The sequence below is a fragment of the Lipotes vexillifer genome, unplaced genomic scaffold, assembly GCF_000442215.2.
Source record: "Lipotes vexillifer unplaced genomic scaffold, Lipotes_vexillifer_v1.1 scaffold133, whole genome shotgun sequence".
In the NCBI taxonomy this organism is placed as follows: Eukaryota; Metazoa; Chordata; class Mammalia; order Artiodactyla; family Lipotidae; genus Lipotes; species Lipotes vexillifer.
Genome location: NW_006795585.1, coordinates 481,965 through 500,478, shown reverse-complemented (window position 1 = coordinate 500,478; position 18,514 = coordinate 481,965). Strand labels below are relative to the sequence as shown.

Sequence of the window (18,514 nt, the reverse complement as noted above, 5' to 3'; positions counted from 1 at the left end):
ATGTATATTTAGATCATTGCCTTATGAAAAGAAGTTTCTTGTATAATTATCTTTTAATTGAAGCCACTTAGAGCTGTGAGAGTCTTTAATATACCTTACAGATGGATTGTAGGAGTTGAAGCTGAAAATAATATATGAATATATGATGTTTAAAGTGTGTCATTTGCACAGAGTGACTACGATAAACCATTTTTTAGGTTTCACAATAGAGACAACTGTGGCTGGCAGTGGGAGGCATAAAGTGAAAAAAAATAAGGTTATTTCAGAAACACACCTACTCTTTAAACCATGACCCTAACCACATCTCTCTATATAAAGAGCAAGGAGGTTTAATCCAGAAGTATAAAAAGCAACTATTTTTAGACTTTTTTTTTTTTTGCCTTTCACTGTTGATCTTGTCAACTGTATTAAATGTGAATGACACAGAAACTTTTAAAGCTTGTCCTTTGGAGAAAAAATGTTCACAGAGTACAGCAAAGTGAGCAGATATAATCACTGACAATTATAATTTTACAGGAAATATTAAAATTATAAATCTTTCTGAACTACTTCAGTGACTAAAATAAGAGAATTTAAAAGATAAAGCCCAAGGGAAACAGAAACCTTCATGTATCCATGGGGGCTTTTCTCTCCACTTGAATAAAACTACCTACAAAATCTTTTATAGATATTGGTAAATGGCTTTAGGAACATTTCTGCATTGCATTCAAAAATACTGACCACTACTCAAATAATTAACAGCACCTCAACAGCCTGGAAAGTTGCTCTTCAAGCCTCTTGATTTTTATATTCTTTCTACATATGAAAAATATTTAATATCTCTTTAAAACAAACATGGTTGAGGATGACTTCTAAATATTTAAACATTTTGATAGTTTCTAACAACAGTACTGTATAAAACCTAGTTAAGTGTGTGGTGTTAAGAGCATGGACCCTGGAATCCAACTGCCTGAGCTCAAATCCTGGTACAATTTAGGAGCTAGGCAATCCTGGGGAACTCATGTCACCACACTGTGTCTCTACATCTTCATCTGTTAAATTTGGATAATTATGGCACCTCCAATGGTCATTTTAAAACTCAGATGAGATAATTCATGTAAAACCTAGTCCCATACTTGCCATAAAATAGGCGTTTAATAAATGCTATATTTTGTTATAATTATCATTATTTTTTAAAAGGTAGAAATTCTGTAACTATAACTGTAGAAATTTAAAATTTCTGAAATCATTTGCCAATTTATATTAATTGGATATCATTTAAAAGGCAGTTCTGTCAGAAAATGTAAATGTTCTCTAATTATTACATACTTCTTTGTTTTGAATAATTGTGGACAGCTATGTTTTTACCTTGTTGACTTTTGAGGATTATAGTTACAGAAGGAAAAAGAAAATTCTTCTGTGGTTTCAGTTTAATTTAACAAGCACTTTGAGAAGATACCTCTGTGTGTCAGACAATGTGCTGGAAATTACAGGATAAACAAATTGAAAAAAGAAACTACAGGCCCTTTAGGAGTTTATAGTCTAATAGAATGGATAAGATAAGAACACAAACACTATAATAATATAAGATAGAGCAAGATTTCTTATATGAGGTTTGAAAGTAGAGATCGTATAATGATTGCAGTTATCTGAAAAGAATTCAGGAAGGAGAAAAGAAAACAATTTAACAAAAGGTTCTGGGGCAAGCATTTAAAGTTATAGAAGTGCATAAGTCAGGGAGTAAGAGCAGGATCCATGGGCTTTCTTTGGGAAATGGTGAGTAGTTCATTCTGCTTGGTATTAGGGAACTGCAGCAGGAGAGGAACAGTGGGATGGACCAAGCTAGTACTTCACAGATCATACTGAGGTTCTGCATAAACTACAGCAAGAATATATTTTCAAATAGTATGTTATAGCTGAGCTCAAAAGAAAGACAGAGAAATACTTAGATATCAGAAATGAGGGGGAAAAAGTGAAAGCCAGAGTGATAGGGGAAAGCTGATGCTTCAGCATCCTGGGAGAGTTTCAGATTGTATGTGAGTCCTAGGTACTGGAGGCTGAGATTCTAAAGCTGTCTTGGGTTTGCTGACAAGAGCACTTTTCCACACAAGTCATGATACTATACCTAGCCCCCTGCAACAAGCTGGCACTATCTTGATTGCTCTGGCTTCATGGGCAAGAAAAACTCTGTAGGTCTAGGATATGTCTAAGAAATTTAAATTTATACAAGGTTTTGGGAGGAAGAGCAAAGAAATGACCTTTCAGAAACTGAAACTCTTAGCTGAACCATAAACAGAAGGAATTAACATGGAAATTAACATAAAATGATCCAGTATCATTGAACTGCCTGAGACCCTCACCCTCAGAGAAACACACTCAAAGCTAGTCTTTAAGAACTCTTACAAAACAACAGCATGCGGTCCCAAAGGATAAACACACCTTAATGAATATGAGTTGACAATAATTACAAATATCATGAAGAAGAATTATCAAATGCAAGAATCAAGAAAATTAGCAATGCAAGAATTAGAAATATTAGAACATATGAAAGAAATTATAACACATTTGTTTAAAATAATTTGATCAATAAAAGAAAGAACAGAAAGCACAGTTCAGAAATGAAAGACTGTGAAAAAGATGAACTAGAACTTCTATAAGTGGAAAATATTGTCATTGAAATTAATGAACAGAATAAAGAGACAATTAGACACAATTGAAGAAAGAATTAGTGGTCAGAAGTTAGGTTTGGAAAAAGATCACTCAGAAGCCAGAATAGATAAAGAAATGAAAATCATAAAAGAGAACTTAGAAAATGGAGTAAAAAATGAAAATTTAGTATACAGTTAATAGAAATGTATATAATATAATGGAAATGTATTCCAGAAAGAGACTACATAGAGATTTCAGGAGAAGCAACATTCTGTGAGTTAGTGCTTAAGAATTTTCCAGAGTGAAGACAGATAATATATTCAGATTAAAAAGAATCATGAATAAATACATGAAAATCCACATAAACTTAATCCTCATTGTACTAAAAACACAAAGAAAAACACTAAAGCTACCACAGAGAAAAGACTGGTAATTTATAGAATATCAGCTGTCTACTTTGCAACAATAGAGGCACTAAGTCATATTATGAAAATGCAAAAGGAAAAATAAACACTCCCATGAAAAAGATCAACTGAAAGTGAGAATAACTTTAAAAAAAGTAAGTCAAAGATTGAAGGAGTTACCATTCACAGAACCTTACTAAAACAACTCCTAAAAGGTTAAAAGAAAGGAAACTATGCTCAGAAAGAAGAAGAGAATGTAAGAAGCAATAGTTGAAAAGCAATAGTGAATAAATAGATTGGATTAAAATTATTACCACTGGCCAAGCTGAGGTGTTGGCACAGCCATTTCTCACTAGGCACTCTGATCTGAAGTGCAGGGTGCAAGGCCTCTGCATGAAGCACCCTGTGAACAAGTGAAGCTAAATGAAGCACAAAGGAAAAGGAAAAAAAAAAAAAAACCTGCAAACCCTCTGAAAAAAATGCCTCTGCACCACTAGCTCTTGCAGAGGTTGGCATCATCAATGGAATCTACGATTGCAGGGGGACCTTCAAGATGATGGAGGAATAAGATGTGGAGATCACCTTCCTCCCCACAAATACATCAAAAATACATGTACATGTGGAATAACTCCTACAGAACACCTACTGAAGCCTGGCAGAAGACCTCAGACTTCTCAAAAGGCAAGAAAATCCCCACGTACCTGGCCATGTCACTGACAGGGTCTTGTTGCTCTGGCCTGGTGTCAGACCTGAGCCTCTGAGTGGGAGAGCTGAGTTCAGGACACTGGACAACCAGAGACCTCCCGACCCCACATAATATCAATCGGCAAAAGCTCTCCCAGCAATGGCTAACAAGCTCCAGTGCTGGACGCCCTATACCAAACAACTAGAAAGACAGGAACACAACCTCACCCATTAGCAGAGAGGCTGCCTAAAATCATACTGAGTTCACAGACACCACAAAATACACTGCCAGACACGACACTGCCCACAATAAGACAAGATCCAGCCTCATCCACCAGAACACAGGCACGAGTCCCCTCCATCAGGAAGCCTACACAAGCCACTGAACCAACCTTACCCACTGGGGGCAGACAACAAAAACAATGGAAACTACGAACCAGCAGCCTGCAAAATGGAGACCCCAAACACAGTAAGTTAAACAAAATGAGAAGACAGAAAAATATACAGCAGATGAAGGAGCAAGGTAAAAACCCACTAGACCAAATAAATGAAGAGGAAATAGGCAGTCTACCTGAAAAACGATTCAGAGTAATGATAGTAAACATGATCCAAAATCTTGGAAATAGAATGGAGAAAATACAAGAAACATTTAACAAGGAACTAGAAGAACTAAAGGGCAGTAACACAATAATAGTAGGGGACTTTAACAGCCCAATTACACCAATGGACAGATCATCAAAACAGAAAATAAATAAGGAAACACAAACTTTAAATGACACAATAGACCAGATACATTTAATTGATATTTATAGAACATTCCACCCAAAAGTGGCAGAATACACTTTCTTCTCAAGTGCTCATGGAACATTCTCCAGGAGAGATCATATCTTGGGTCACAAATCAAGCCTTGGTAAGTTTAAAAAAATTGAAATTCTATCAAGTATCTTTTCCAACCACAACGTTATGAGACTAGATATCAATTACAGGAAAAATACTGTGAAAAGTACAAACACATGGAGGCTAAACAATATACTACTAAATAACAAAGAGTTCACTGAAGAAATCAAAGAGGAAATAAAAAATACCTATAAATAAATGAAAATGAAAACACAATGACCCAAAACCTATGAGTTTGCAGCAAAACCTATGAGATGCAGCAAAAACAGTTCTAAGAGGGAAGTTTATAGCCATACAATCCTATCTCAAGAAACAAGAAAAATCTCAAATGAACAACCTAACCTTACACCTAAAGCAATTAGAGAAAGAAGAACAACACAAAAAAAACCCACGTTAGCAGAAGGAAAGAAATCATAAAGATCAGATCAGAAATAAATGAAAAATAAATGAAGGAAACAATTCCAAAGATCAGTGCAACTAAAAGCTGGTTCTTTGAGAAGATAAACAAAATTGATAAGCCATTAGCCAGACTCAACAAGAAAAAAAGAGAGAAAACTCAAATCAATAGAATTAGAAATGAAAAAGGTAACAACTGACACTGCAGATATACAAAGGATCATGAGAGATTACTACAAGCAACTATATACCAATAAAATGGACAACTGGGAAGAAATGGACATATTGTTAGAAATGCACAGCCTTCCAAGACTGAACCAGGAATAAATAGAAAATATAAACAGACCAATCACAAGCACTGAAATTGAAACTGTGATTAAAAATCTTCCAACAAACAGAAGACCAGGACCAGATGGCTTCACAGGTGAATTCTATCAAACATTTAGAGAAGAGCTAATACCTATCCTTCTCAAACTCTTCCAAAATATAGCAGAGGGAGGAACACTGCCAAACTCATTCTACAAGGCCACCATCACCCTGATACCAAAACCAGACAAAGATGTCACAAAAAAAGAAAACTACAGGCCAATATCACTGATGAACACAGATGCAAAAATCCTCAACAAAATACTTCCAAACAGAATCCAAAAGCACATGAAAAGCATCATACAACGTGATCAATGTGGTTTACCCAGGAATGCAAGGATTCTTCAATATACCCAAATCAATCAATGTGATAAACCATATTAACAAACTGAAGGATAAAAACCATATCATCATCTCAATAGATGCAGAAAAAGCTTTTGACAGAATTCATCACCCAATTATAGTAAAAAATATCCAGAAAGTGAGCATAGAGAGAACCTACCTCAACATAATAAAGGCCATATCTGACAACCCCACAGCCAACATTGTTCTCAATGGTGAAAAACTGAAACAATTTCCTCTAGCATCAGGAACAAGAAAACGTTGCCCACTCTCTTCACTATTATTCAAGATAGTTTTGGAAGTTTTAGCCAAAGCAATCAGAGAAGAAAAAGAAATAACAGGAAGCCAAATCAGAAAAGAAGAAATAAAGCTGTCACTGTTTGCAGATGACATGATACTATACACAGAGAATCCTAAAGATGCTACCAGAAAGCTACTAGAGCTAATCAATGAATTTGGCAAAGTAGCAGGATACAAAATTAACACACAGAAATCTCTTGCATTCCTGTGCACTGAAGATGAAAAATCTGAAAGAGAAATTAAGGAAACCCTCCCATTTACCACTGCAACAAAAAATGTAAAATACCTAGGAATAAACCTACATAAGGAGACAAAAGACTTGTATACAGAAAACTATAAGACACTGATGAAAGAAATTTAAAATGGTACAAACAGATGGAGAGATATACCATGTTCTTGGATTGGAAGAATCAACATTGTGAAAATGACTAAACTACCCAAAGCAATCTACAGATTCAATGCCATCCCTATCAAACTAGCAATGGCATTTTTCACAGAAGTAGAACAAAAAATTTCACAATTTGTATGGAGACACAAAAGATCCCGAATAGCCAAAACAATCTTGAGAAAGAAAAATGGAGCTGGAGGAATCAGGCTTCCTGACTTCAGACTATTCTACAAAGCTACAGTAATCAAGACAATATGGTACTGGCACAAAAAACAGAAAGATAGATAAATGGAACAGGTTAGAAAGCCCAGAGACAAACCCACATACATATGGTCACCTTATCTTTGATAAAGGATGCAAGAATATACATTAGAGAAAAGACAGCCTCTTCAATAAGTGGTGCTGGGAAAACTGGACAGCTACATGTAAAAGAATGAAATTAGAACACTTCCTAACACCATACACAAAAATAAACTCCAAATGTATTGAAGACCTAAATGTAAGCCCAGACACTATAAAACTCTTAGAGGAAAACATAGGCAGAACACTCTATGACATAAACCACAAGGTCCTTTTTGACCCACCTCCTGGAGAAATAGAAATAAAAACAAACAAATGAGACCTAATGAAACATAAAAGCTTTTGCACAGCAGAGGAAACCATAAACAAAATGAAAAGACAACCCTCAGAATGGGAGAAAATATTTGCAAGCAAAGCAACTGACAAAGGCTTAATCTCCCAAATACACAAGCAGCTCATGCAGCTCAATATAAAAAAAAAACAAAAACAAAAAAAACAATAACCCAATCTAAAAATGGGCAGAAGACCTAAACAGACATTTTTCCAAAGAAGATATGCAGATTTCCAACAAACCCATGAAAGGATGCTCAGCATCAATAATCATTAGAGAAATGCAAATCAAAACTGCAATGAGGTATCACCTCACACCAGTCAGAATGACCATCCTCAAAAAATCTACAAACAATAAATGCTGGAGAGGGAGCGGCGAAAAGGGAACCCTCTTACACTGTTGGTGGGAATGTAAATTGACACAGCCACTATGGAAAACAGTATGGAGGTTCCTTAAAAAACTAAAACTAGATCTACCATATGACCCAGCAATCCCACTACTGGGCATAGGCCCTGAGAAAACCATAATTCAAATAGAGACATATACTGCGATATTCATTACAGCAATATTTACGATAGCCAGGGCAAGACATGGAAGCAACCTAAGTGTCCATCGACAGATGAATGGATAAAGAAGATGTGGTACATATATACAATGGAATATTACTCAGCCATGAAAAGAAATGAAATTGAACTATTTGTAGTGAGGTGGATGGACCTAGAATCTGTCATATAGAGTGAAGTAAGTCAGAAAGAGAAAAACAAATACCATATGCTAACATATATATATGGAATTAAAAATAAAGGTTCTGATGAACCTAGGAGCAGGACAGGAATAAAGAAGCAGACATAGAGAATGGACTTGAGGACACGGGTAGGTGGAAGGGTAAGCTGGGATAAAGAGGGAGAGTAGCTATGACATATATACACTACCAAATATAAAATAGAAAGCTAGTGGGAAGTAGCTGCATAGCACAGGGAGATCAGCTTGGTGCTTTATGACCACATAGAGGGGCTGGATAAGGAGGGTGGGAGGGAGCCACAAGAGGGAGGAGATATGGGGATGTATGTATATGTATAGCTGACTCACTTTGTTATACAGCAGAAACTAACACAATTGTCAAGCAATTATACTCCTAAAAAGATGTTAAAAAAATTATTACCATTTATTGTAGTTTATTTCTAATCTCATAGTGCTGTGGTCAAAAAAGACGGTTGATATGATTTCAATTTTCTTAAATTTACCAAGGCTAGCTTTGTGGCCCAGGATGTGGTCAATCCTGGAGAATGTTCCATGTGCATTTGAGAAGAACATGTATTCTTCTGCTTTTGGATTGAGTGCTCTATAAATGTCAATTAAGTCCATCTGGTCTAATGTGTCATTTGAAGTTTGTATTTCCTTACTGATTTTCTGTCTGGATGATCTGTCCATTGATGAAAGTGGGGTGCTAAAGTTCCCCACTCCTATTGTGTTACTTTCAATTTCTCCCCTTGGCTTTTAGTATTTGCCTTATATATTGAGGTCCTCCTATGTTGGGCGCATATATGTTTACAATTGTCATATCTTCTTTTTGGTTTGATCCCTTGGTTGTTATGTATTGTCCTTCTTTGACTCTTATAGCAGTCTTTATTTTTAAGTCATTTTGCCTGATATGAGTATTGCTACTCCAGCTTTCTTCTGATTTCCATTTGCATGGAATAACTTCTTCCATCCCATCACTTTCAGTCTGTATGTATTCCTTGGTCTGAGGTGAGTCTCTTGTAGACAGCATATATACAGGTCTTGTTTTCATATCCATTCAGCTAGTCTGTGTCTTTTGGTTGGCACATTTAATCCATTTACATTTAAGGTAATTATTGATATGTGTGTTCCTATTGCCATTTTCTTAATTGTTTTGTGTTTGTTTTTGTAAGTCTTTTTTCTTTCCTTCCTCTTTTGTTCTCTCCTCTTGTGGTTTGATGACCACCTTTAGTGTTGTCTTTGGGTTGCTTTTTCATTTTTGTGTGTGTATCTACTGTAGTTTTGGGGTTTGCTGTTACCTTGAGGTTTTGGTGTAGCAGTCTATATATGTACAGGGCTGTTTTAGGTTGCTAGTCTCTTTCCCACCTTGAGGAGTTCCTTTAGCATTTGTTGCAAAGCTGTTCTGGTGGTGCTGAATTCTCTTAGCTTTGGCTTGTCCATAAAGCTTTTGATTTCTCTGTCAAATCTGAATGAGAGCCTTGCTGGGTAGAGTATTCTTGGTTGTAGGTTCTTCCCTTTCAACACTTTAAATATATCATGCCACTCCCTTCTGGCTTGCAGAGTTTCTGCTGAGAAATCAGCTGTTAACCTTTTGGGATTTCCCTTGTATGTTATTTGTCATTTTTCCCTTGTTGATTTTAATAATTTTTTTTCTTTGTCTTTAATTTTTGTCAGTTTGCTTACAATGTGTCTCAACATGTTTCTCCTTGGGTTTATCCTAACTGGGACTCTCTGTGCTTCCTTGACTTGGGTGGCTATTTCCTTTCCCATGTTAGGGAAGTTTTGGACTATAATCTCTTGAAATATTTTCTTGGGTCCTTTCTCTCTCTCTTCTCCTTCTGGGACCCCTATAATGTGATTGTTGGTGCATTTAATGTTGTCCCAAAGGTCTCTTAGGCTGTCTTCATTTCTTTTCATTCTTTTTTCATTATTCTGTTTTGTGGCAGTGATTTCCACCATTCTGTATTCCAGGCACTTATCCATTCTCTGCCTCATTTATTCTGCTATTGACTCCTTCTAGTGTATTTTCCATTTCAGTTATTGTATTGTTCATCTCTGTTTGTTCTTTAATTCTTCTAGGTCTTTGTTAAACATTTCTTGCATCTTCTCGATCTTTGCCTCCATTCTTTTCCCAAAATCCTTGATCATCTTCACTATCATTATTCTGAATTCTTTTTCTGGAAGATTGCCTATCTCTGCTTCATTTAGTTGTTTTTTTATGGTTTTACCTGATTACTTCATCTGGGACATAATCCTCTGTCTTTTCATTTTTTCTCTCTTTCTGTGACTGTGGTTTTCATTCCACAGGCTGCAGGATTGTAGTTCTTCTTGCTTCTGCTCTCTTCCCTCTGGTGGATGAGGCTATCTAAGAGGCTTGTGCAAGCTTCCTGGTGGGAGGGACTACTGGTGGGTAGAGCTGGGTATTGCTCTGGTGGGCAGAGCTCAGTAAAACTTTATTCCACTTGTCTGTTGATGGATGGGCCTGTGTTCCCTCCCTGTTTGTTGTTTGGCCTTATGTGACCAAGCACTGGAGCCTACAGGCTCTTTGGTGGGACTCAGGGATCACGCCATTGAGTCCTTCCCAGAACTTTTGCTGCCAGTGTCCTTATCCCCACAGTGAGCCACAGCCACTCCCTGCCTCTGCAGGAGATCCCCCAACAGTAGCAGGTAGGTCTGGTTCAGTCTCCTGTGGGGTCCCTACTCCCTGCCCTGGGTCCTGGTGCACACAAGACTCTGTGTGTGCTCTCCAAAGTGGAGTCTCTGTTTCCCCCAGTCCTTTTGAAGTCCTGCAATCAAATCCCACTGGCCTTCAAAGTCTGATTCTCTGGGGATTCCTCCATTCCTCCATTCTTCCATTGCTAGACCACAGGTTAGGAAGCCTGACATGGGGCTCAGAACCTTCACTCCAGTGGGTGGACTTCTGTAGTATAATTGTTCTCGAGTTTGTGAGTTGCCCAACCAGCGGTTATAGGGTTTGATTTTATTGTGATTGTGCCCCTGCTACTGTCTTATTGCAGCTTCTCCTTTGTCTTTGGATGGATGATTGTTCAGCAGTTAGTTGTGATTCTGGTGCTCTTGTAAGAAGGAGTGAGTACACATCCTTCTACTCCACCATCTTGAACCAATCTCCTATTACCAGTTTGAAAAATCAAAAATAGTAATAGTAAAGACTACTGTGAAGAATTCAGAAGCAAAGCGATTGAATTATTAAGTAGCCATAAAGATGGAAAAGTAGGACTGAAATAATCACTAACAGAATAGAAATAATGGGAGAATAGGGTTGGGTGGATAAAATGAAACCAAGAAAAGATTGGAATTGTTGGTTAGGATTATATTTGTTTGGCCTCATAAGTCAAACAATGGAGGATATATTTGATTTAATATGAAAATGGATGGATTTTATGATGGACTTTTTATTTATTTATTAGCAGAGAAGTGATATGTCCAGACATATGAAAGGTAGGATAGTTTAGCTTGGGGGAAGACTCAGTAAAACCAGTTAGGAGACTGTAAAAGAGTGTGATGATAGATATTAAAGACCTGTTCCAGGCGCCATCTTGCCCAGAGGTAAAAAGGATAGATATGAGAAAAATTACATAGCTAGTATTTAGAGGAACTAGAAATTGAAGATGAAAAATAAGGAGGGGAAACAGTCACTGTGTCCACTTTTAGTCTCTATCTTTGTCGTAACCCATCATAGCAACATTCTAATGATATTTGCTATTTTTTACAGACAAATCAAATGATTCTAGGAAAGATCTGTCCAGTGTCCCTAAGTAGTAAATATTAGAACTACATTTAAATCCAGGTTTTATGGCTCCAACAGTTCTTTAAACATAATATACTAGTAAGGTTTCCAGAGATAATGTTTAGTAGGTAATTATTGAGTTTAATTTGCAACGTAAAGAGTTGTGGGTTTCAAATCAGATTTCATACCTCTGATTTTGATTTGAAGAGAAACAATGAAGGCTAGTTGAAAGGAAATAGCAACATGAGGTGTTGGTATTTAAATAGGATACCCAAATTCAGGCCATATTTTTGAGAGAGGGAAAGATTGAAGAATGAAGATTGAAGAACAGGTGGGATTCAAAATCATAGAGGTTAACCATAGTGTTAAATCATGGAGGTGAAAATTAAGGATGCAAATAAAGGAACAGTGTGAAAATAGAGAAAGGTGAGGTGAGCAAACCCAATCTGAACTCTATTTCTTCATGATCCAGAACAGTCCAGCAGATAAACATGGATTTGTTATTCTAGAAAAAGGTAGCGAAAGGGTAGGCACAAGGTAAGGACTCTTCTGATATGGAAGGAAGACCAAGAGACTGGAATTGTTTTCCACCTAAATATGTTCTGGATCTGTCTTATCTGAACACCCTTTATATCCTTCATAAATGCTACCAGTAGCCTATACTAGTGTGTACAAACATTACAAGGTATTGTTATGCCTTGGCTGGGTGCCTTCCACTGACAATGCCAGGAAGGATGCTAATTAGTGCCAATTGTGAGAGCTGGTGTTGTGGTCTGGGCACATCTGTCTCCAAAGATCAGGACTGAGAACAGTTCATTCCAGCTGTCAGATGGCAGTGATGTTATTAATTTACTACTAACTGGGCCACATTTTGTGCTGACCCAGACATGAAAGACTGCCTTTCCTAGCTCTGATTAGCTGGGCCATCCAAAGCCTTCTGTGTTATTTTTACTGCAAACAGAAAACATGTCTGACTGTTGTACTCCTCAAGGTTCAAATCAATGCTGTGATGCTTTTGTTTGCGGGGAAGGATGAATTTTGTCTGCCTGAGTTAGACCCTCACAGATATAGGTAGGTGTTGCCAAAATAACAGATAGGGAGCTGAGTTGAGTAGTCAGATGACGTTTACTTTGGCGACCGTTGCTGCACCACATCCCTAGTGGAGAATTGTCTAAGTGCTCCTTGGTTTTGAGCATCTCAGCTGTGGTTTGCATCGCCAGCACCAAACTGAACACTGAATTCTATGACATTTTTAAACGTAGACCTTATTAATTTCATTTCTCTTCAACATTTCAAACTCCACCTGCTGAAGCAGACACTTTTGAGCCCAGGAGCTGCACTGTCTCTGTAGGTCAGGTAGTTGTTTGGTACCAGTGTTTTCTATGGACTATGTTGATGAACAGTTTAGGATGACTTCCAAGTGCGCCTAACTTGATCCCATGACCTCACATGAGCTTAGAAGGACTCATTCAATCATTTGTTCATTAATTCTTTTGTCCAAAATATTGAGTAAGTCTTCTAGGTACTGGAATGTAACAGTAAATAAAATACACAAAATTTCTTCTTTCACAAGTTCTAATGGGGGAAGCAGAGAAACAAATAAGCCAAAAGATAGATGCACAGTGGTAGGTAAGGTTGAGCACTAAGAAGAAAGGTGCGATATTTTTTTAAAAGGTGAGATACATAAATTAATACCTAAATAAATAGAAGGGTAAGATCATTGAGAACGACAAAGATACCATTTTAAATAGGAAGTCAAATAAGGCCTCTCTGAGGAAATGACAAAAAGCATGTGGATCTCTGTGGGAAGACTGTTCCAGGCAAAAGGAAAAGCACATGCAAAGGCCCTGAGACAGGCCTGTATGAAATGTTGAGCAAGATCAAAGAGACCAGAGTGACCAGAGCACAGTGAATCAAAGGGAAAGTGTTAGCAGTCTCCAGGAACCAGATCATGTAGGGCACACAGACCATGATGAAGCAGTGAGCTTTCCCATGTGCAGTAGCTGTGCTGACTATGGTAGGCTTGTGTGATTTCATTTGAATTTTTTTAAATGATTTTTAAAACTTTTAACCATATAGGCATATTTTTCAAGGCTTAGAAGATACATGAAAAACTGAGTCTCTGATGGCTTCAGTTACATAAATAATAAGTTGGATAGTTTAAATAAAAACCTAGGCAGCCCTGGCTCCAAAGCCCATTCCATCGTATTTTGTCATAAAGCTCTAGTTAGAATATCGTAACTGAATTCACTCTACCAAACTTTTACAGTGCTGTCTTCTAAGGCTGTGAAGAAGGCAGGGAACCTTCCCTCAAGGTTCGGAAAGACCACCCATGGAAGACATATAAGCAAATGATTATATTTAATTCAGTGTGATAGAGTGGTTGATGTATACAAGAATTAAGAGACAGCACAGACAAGGAGTTGATTGACTCTGTTTAGATATTTAGAAAAAGCAGAACTATTTGAGTGGTGTATAAACATGAGACAATGTAAGGGAGGAGGTTAGCATATCCAGTGCAAAAATAGGATGTTATGGCACACATGACCTGAACAGGAAATTGCAAAGAGTCATCACTAACTTAGAGGCAGGACTGAAGGTCAACCTGGTAGCCCACATCATCGTGGTGCACTAGCTGGCTTCTACTGGAGGTCAGCATCCTTTCTGATTGGCCAGCACAGTGTCTGCATCTTGATTAAGATGGGCATTGAGACCGCAGAGATAAGCAAGGAATAGGTCACTGATGTCTCACCCATCCTCTGGCTTTAGTCAGAGGTTGATGGCTGCCACTGAGGGGAGACAGGAGAGAAATGAAATAAGAAAATGGCAAGAAACAAACTCCCTATATATGTTATGTTTTTTTAATGTAACACGATGGGAACAGAGAATGTCTATGAAGATTTTTATTTACCCAAAATATTTTTAGACAGAGCTTTAGAGACTAGAGAAAAGTTAAGTATCTGAAGTGTCAAGATAGCACTTTTTAAAATACATTTTAAAGAAAATTCCTAACTTTAGGATTTGCTCAGATTGACTGCCATACTTCAAAGGATTTGTTGGCACTTTTCTTAATGGGAAATTGATGATTATAGTTATTACACGTTAACCTTTCTAGTCCAGTCTTTCTCTGGTGTGTTAGTTCTTGGTTATTTCATGATCCTTTGATAAGTCGTTGTTATCATAAATTTAACAATGTGATGACAAAGACTAACCTTCTAGTAAACAAGTAAACGTATAACAGATCTGTGCTGTCACTTTACCGTCTCTTTCCTTAACATTCTTCCACAAGATACGTTGCTTTTCTTCCCTTGGGCTGGAGGATAAGCAAATATGAAAACTGACAGCATGTTTCCCTGGTCATCAAGCTAATTTAAGCTTGCATCTCAATAGTTCATTCTGCTGCTGAAGACCTAGCTGAGAGGTTTTTGTTGTTGTTGTTGTTGTTGTTTATTGTTTTTTAAATAAAGCCAAAAAAATCTAGCTTTCAGTCATTTCTGTCATAGTAGTCCTTCAAAGTTTAACTAAATGTCTTTCTTAAGCTAAATGTCCTCGTGAAAACTCTTTTTAATTTTTGCTGCTGTATAAAGATGTCTTCATTTTAAGAGGTAAGGCAAAAATTATTAACCTCAGCTTGTTAATATAAAAGGATATTTTGAAGTGTTTATAATCTCCCATCTCTGCTCACACCTCACTGAACAATCTCCCCTGTTTACCACGTGCAAAATTATTTTTTATTTTTATTTCAATTAAAAATGTAAATTAACACATGCTTTCTGTGAAGTGTTAAATTATGTTTTCTGAAAACTAGAAAAGGCAAGTCCGTCAAGTCAGCCAAAGTGTGGACAGGGATGCGGTCTATCCATGTGAGTTTGGGGTACACACAACTTAGTTTTGAAATCCTCCCAGGCCTTTCAGTGCTATTGGAATGTTGTCCCTGCAGTTTTAAATACATTCGTTTGATGAAGATATGTGAAGAAACAGTAATGAAGATTCTGATGTTTATTCCACTCTTTTGACCATCACAGATCAAAGAACACCTTGCGAAAGGGCAGAGAATGCTGGCAGGTGATGGGATGTCCGAGGTCACCAAGACACTGCTGGATTTAACTCAGAGGAAAAACTTCTATGCAGGTGATCTTCTGATGTCTGTAGAAATCCTCAGAAATGTGACAGACACGTTTAAAAGGGCAAGTTACATCCCTGCATCTGATGGCGTCCAGGTAAGGGAGGTGATTCCATGAAGGAAAAGCAAGTGAGCTTAGGATCAGTTGTGGTCCTGAGAAGCCAGTGCAGCCACCATAGGGGCTTCCTGGCCTGGAGGGGAGGGTGCTCACTCCTGCTGGGGAAGGCATCCAGGCCATTCTCAGCTGAGCTCTGGAAATGACCTCAGATCCTTAGTCATTCTATATTCCTCGGTGTCCTCAACCGTAAAACGCACGTAATGCACCTCCAGGAGATAGTGAGTGAGAATGTGTGTGAAGTGATTTGAGTCCTCAGCAGAAAGACACCATAGCAAATTCCAGGTTGTAGCATGGATATTTTATTCCCACATTTAATATCACCATCTTGCCACAGGAAACTATTAAAAAGTACATTAAACATAATGAAGGCACATTAACTATAGCATGCAGAGAAGACACAGTTTAAGTTTTGTTTGGGGTTTTGCTATTAGAAGGGGGAAAGACATGTTTAATTCTGTGGAACCATTGCCTGAAAATATCAGGCGAGTAGAGAATTGTTCTGGTTAGGAAAATAAGGAATTCAGTAACTCCTCACAGCATATTTTTCTTGTCATGGAAGACTTCTAGAACAGCATCATTTATTTCCATAGTAAAGTTTAAGTACTCATCCAGTTTTAGAATTGCCTTTGCCATTAAGACAAAGCTTGTTGAATGGCAAAAAAAAGCATATTTAATGCAACTCTAGTTTGCATTTCAGATTAACTCTTCTTGTGCCTAGGCTAAAATGTACGCCTGCCAAGAATGTTGAGTTGGTTTTTGCATTTCCAGCATAATGTTCTTCCTGTATCTTGGCATGAAGTTCATTAAATAAAGGTTTGGCAAAATTCCCACATCAGGTAGTTTTCTTTCAGCCCACTCTTCCTTTGGGAGTTTTATTTGCATTTCACTTGGAGAATTCAGAAGGTGGTTTTTTTTTGTTGTTGTTCTTTGTTTTGCTTTTGTTTTGCTTTTTTGATCAATCTTTGTTTTGCTTTTGTTTTGCTTTGTTTTGATCAACTATTGAGGGCAAGAGGAATAGAAGGCTTTTTGGAATCATGGAATTATTCATAAATAATATTAAATGCCCTAATTTGTATAGAGGTACATATAGTATCTAAATTATATGCATATACTGCTGAAAGTAGCTGCAATGAGAGTTAGTGGGACTGCATTCTGTATTATATCACCAGTGTCCAGGAATACATTTTTAATTTTAAAAATACATAGTAAGGAGGGCAGGTGGAAGATTACTGTCATTTGAGCATTTCAGAGATGCATTTGTGAGGTTTTTTTTGTTTTTATTTTTTATTTTTGGCCATACTGCATGGCTTGCTGGATCTTAGTTCCCCGACCAGGGATGGAACCGGGCCCCTGACAGTGAAATCGCTGAGTCTTAACCACTGGGCCACCAGGGACTCCCCAAGATGCTTTTGTTTCTTTACAAAGAATGAAAGAATTTTCCAGTTTTAAAAATGTACTAAGTAAGCCAAGTATAACCTTTCCCTGTAGTTCTGAGATACTTCTATCCATCGGCATTTACATTGAAAAATAACATCTGAAGCCCTTGACATAAAATACAAGCTGTAATTTTGAAAAACCTCAGATCCTCGTGTTCGCGGTTGAAACATCAGGCAGAAGGCTGCACACAGTTAGCTCTCGGGCCTCTTTGAACCCTCATGAGTGTAGGGCTTTAAGATTTTTAGGTGCTGAAATTCAGGAAACCAAGATTCCCAGGTTGTATTGGGGACATATTATGATTGAGCTTCTCGTTGGAGTGTGCAGACTCCACGAACAATTAGTGTAACCACAGGCTTCGGCATGGACATCAGCTGGCTTGACTTAAATAGAGTAATGTGGCGATGGTGGTGTCCTTGTGGCATGGTCAGAAATCCCTTCCTCCGTTTCTGTCCTACTCTCTCCTTAGTCCTCCACATGCGCACAGAATTCTCAGCAGGCTGGTGTCCTAGTCATTCACAAACGGGAGCTGTGTTTTTTCTCTTTCACTGTCTTTATTAGTGTCTTTTTGGGCACCTGGAAACCTTCCTCTTCTGGGAGTCCTTCTTCTTCCGTCTCTGCCCGTCAAACTCCTGGCACAGCTCCAGCAAGTCTTTCTGACTGCCAGACCTACAAGCCCCAAACTCCATCTGAAAATGACCTTTCTCATCTCTGAAATTCTAGAGGACCTTGTACCACTTTTATTCTACTTTCCACAAGCAATTTTATACAAATCTTTTGGACGTATTTGTCATCTTTGCTTGATTACAGCCTTACTGCGACTTCAGTCCTCCACTTTCAAGGGCTCTGGGCCCTTGTGATCGGCTAGCACCTCAGGCTTCATATGGAGTAAGCTAAACTCATCTTGAGTGCCACGTTTTCTTGTATTTTCTACTTTGCCTTGTAGGATTAGTGGTCCGTAGGCTGGAACTGTAATGTCATCTTGACTTTTCCCTTCTCTTCCTTTCCTGTTGGGTCAGCCTACACGGTGCCTCTTCCATCCTTCCTTCTTCTCTCTTCCCACTGTTGTTTCCCTCTCTTGGCCTCCAGTTACCCCAGCCTCCATTATTTCCATGGCCTCTTTCCTTTCGTCCTCCCTCAGACCCTTACCAACAGCCCTCCTCATCTTGTACACCATGGTCCCATTGGCTGTCCTAGGACAGCCCTGATTCTGTCACTCCTCAGTCAGAAATATCCAGCGGGGCGTCAAGGCCTCCTCAAAGGCAACCTGAAGCCTGTGTCTTGGTTTCTAGTATGCCTGCCATACACAGGTCA

The 18,514-nt window shown here is 38.0% G+C and overlaps 1 protein-coding gene across 2 annotated transcripts in view; it reads left to right on the top strand.

The window, feature by feature from the left end:
- The window catches only part of ADGRB3 (adhesion G protein-coupled receptor B3), an 800,758-nt gene that overhangs the window by 378,138 nt on the left and 404,106 nt on the right, over window positions 1-18,514 (top strand). For both annotated transcript variants that reach the window (XM_007467820.1, XM_007467821.1), the window contains one exon: window positions 15,551-15,745. In XM_007467820.1, the coding sequence (XP_007467882.1) occupies window positions 15,551-15,745 (195 nt within the window). The remainder of the gene's footprint in view (window positions 1-15,550; window positions 15,746-18,514) is intronic.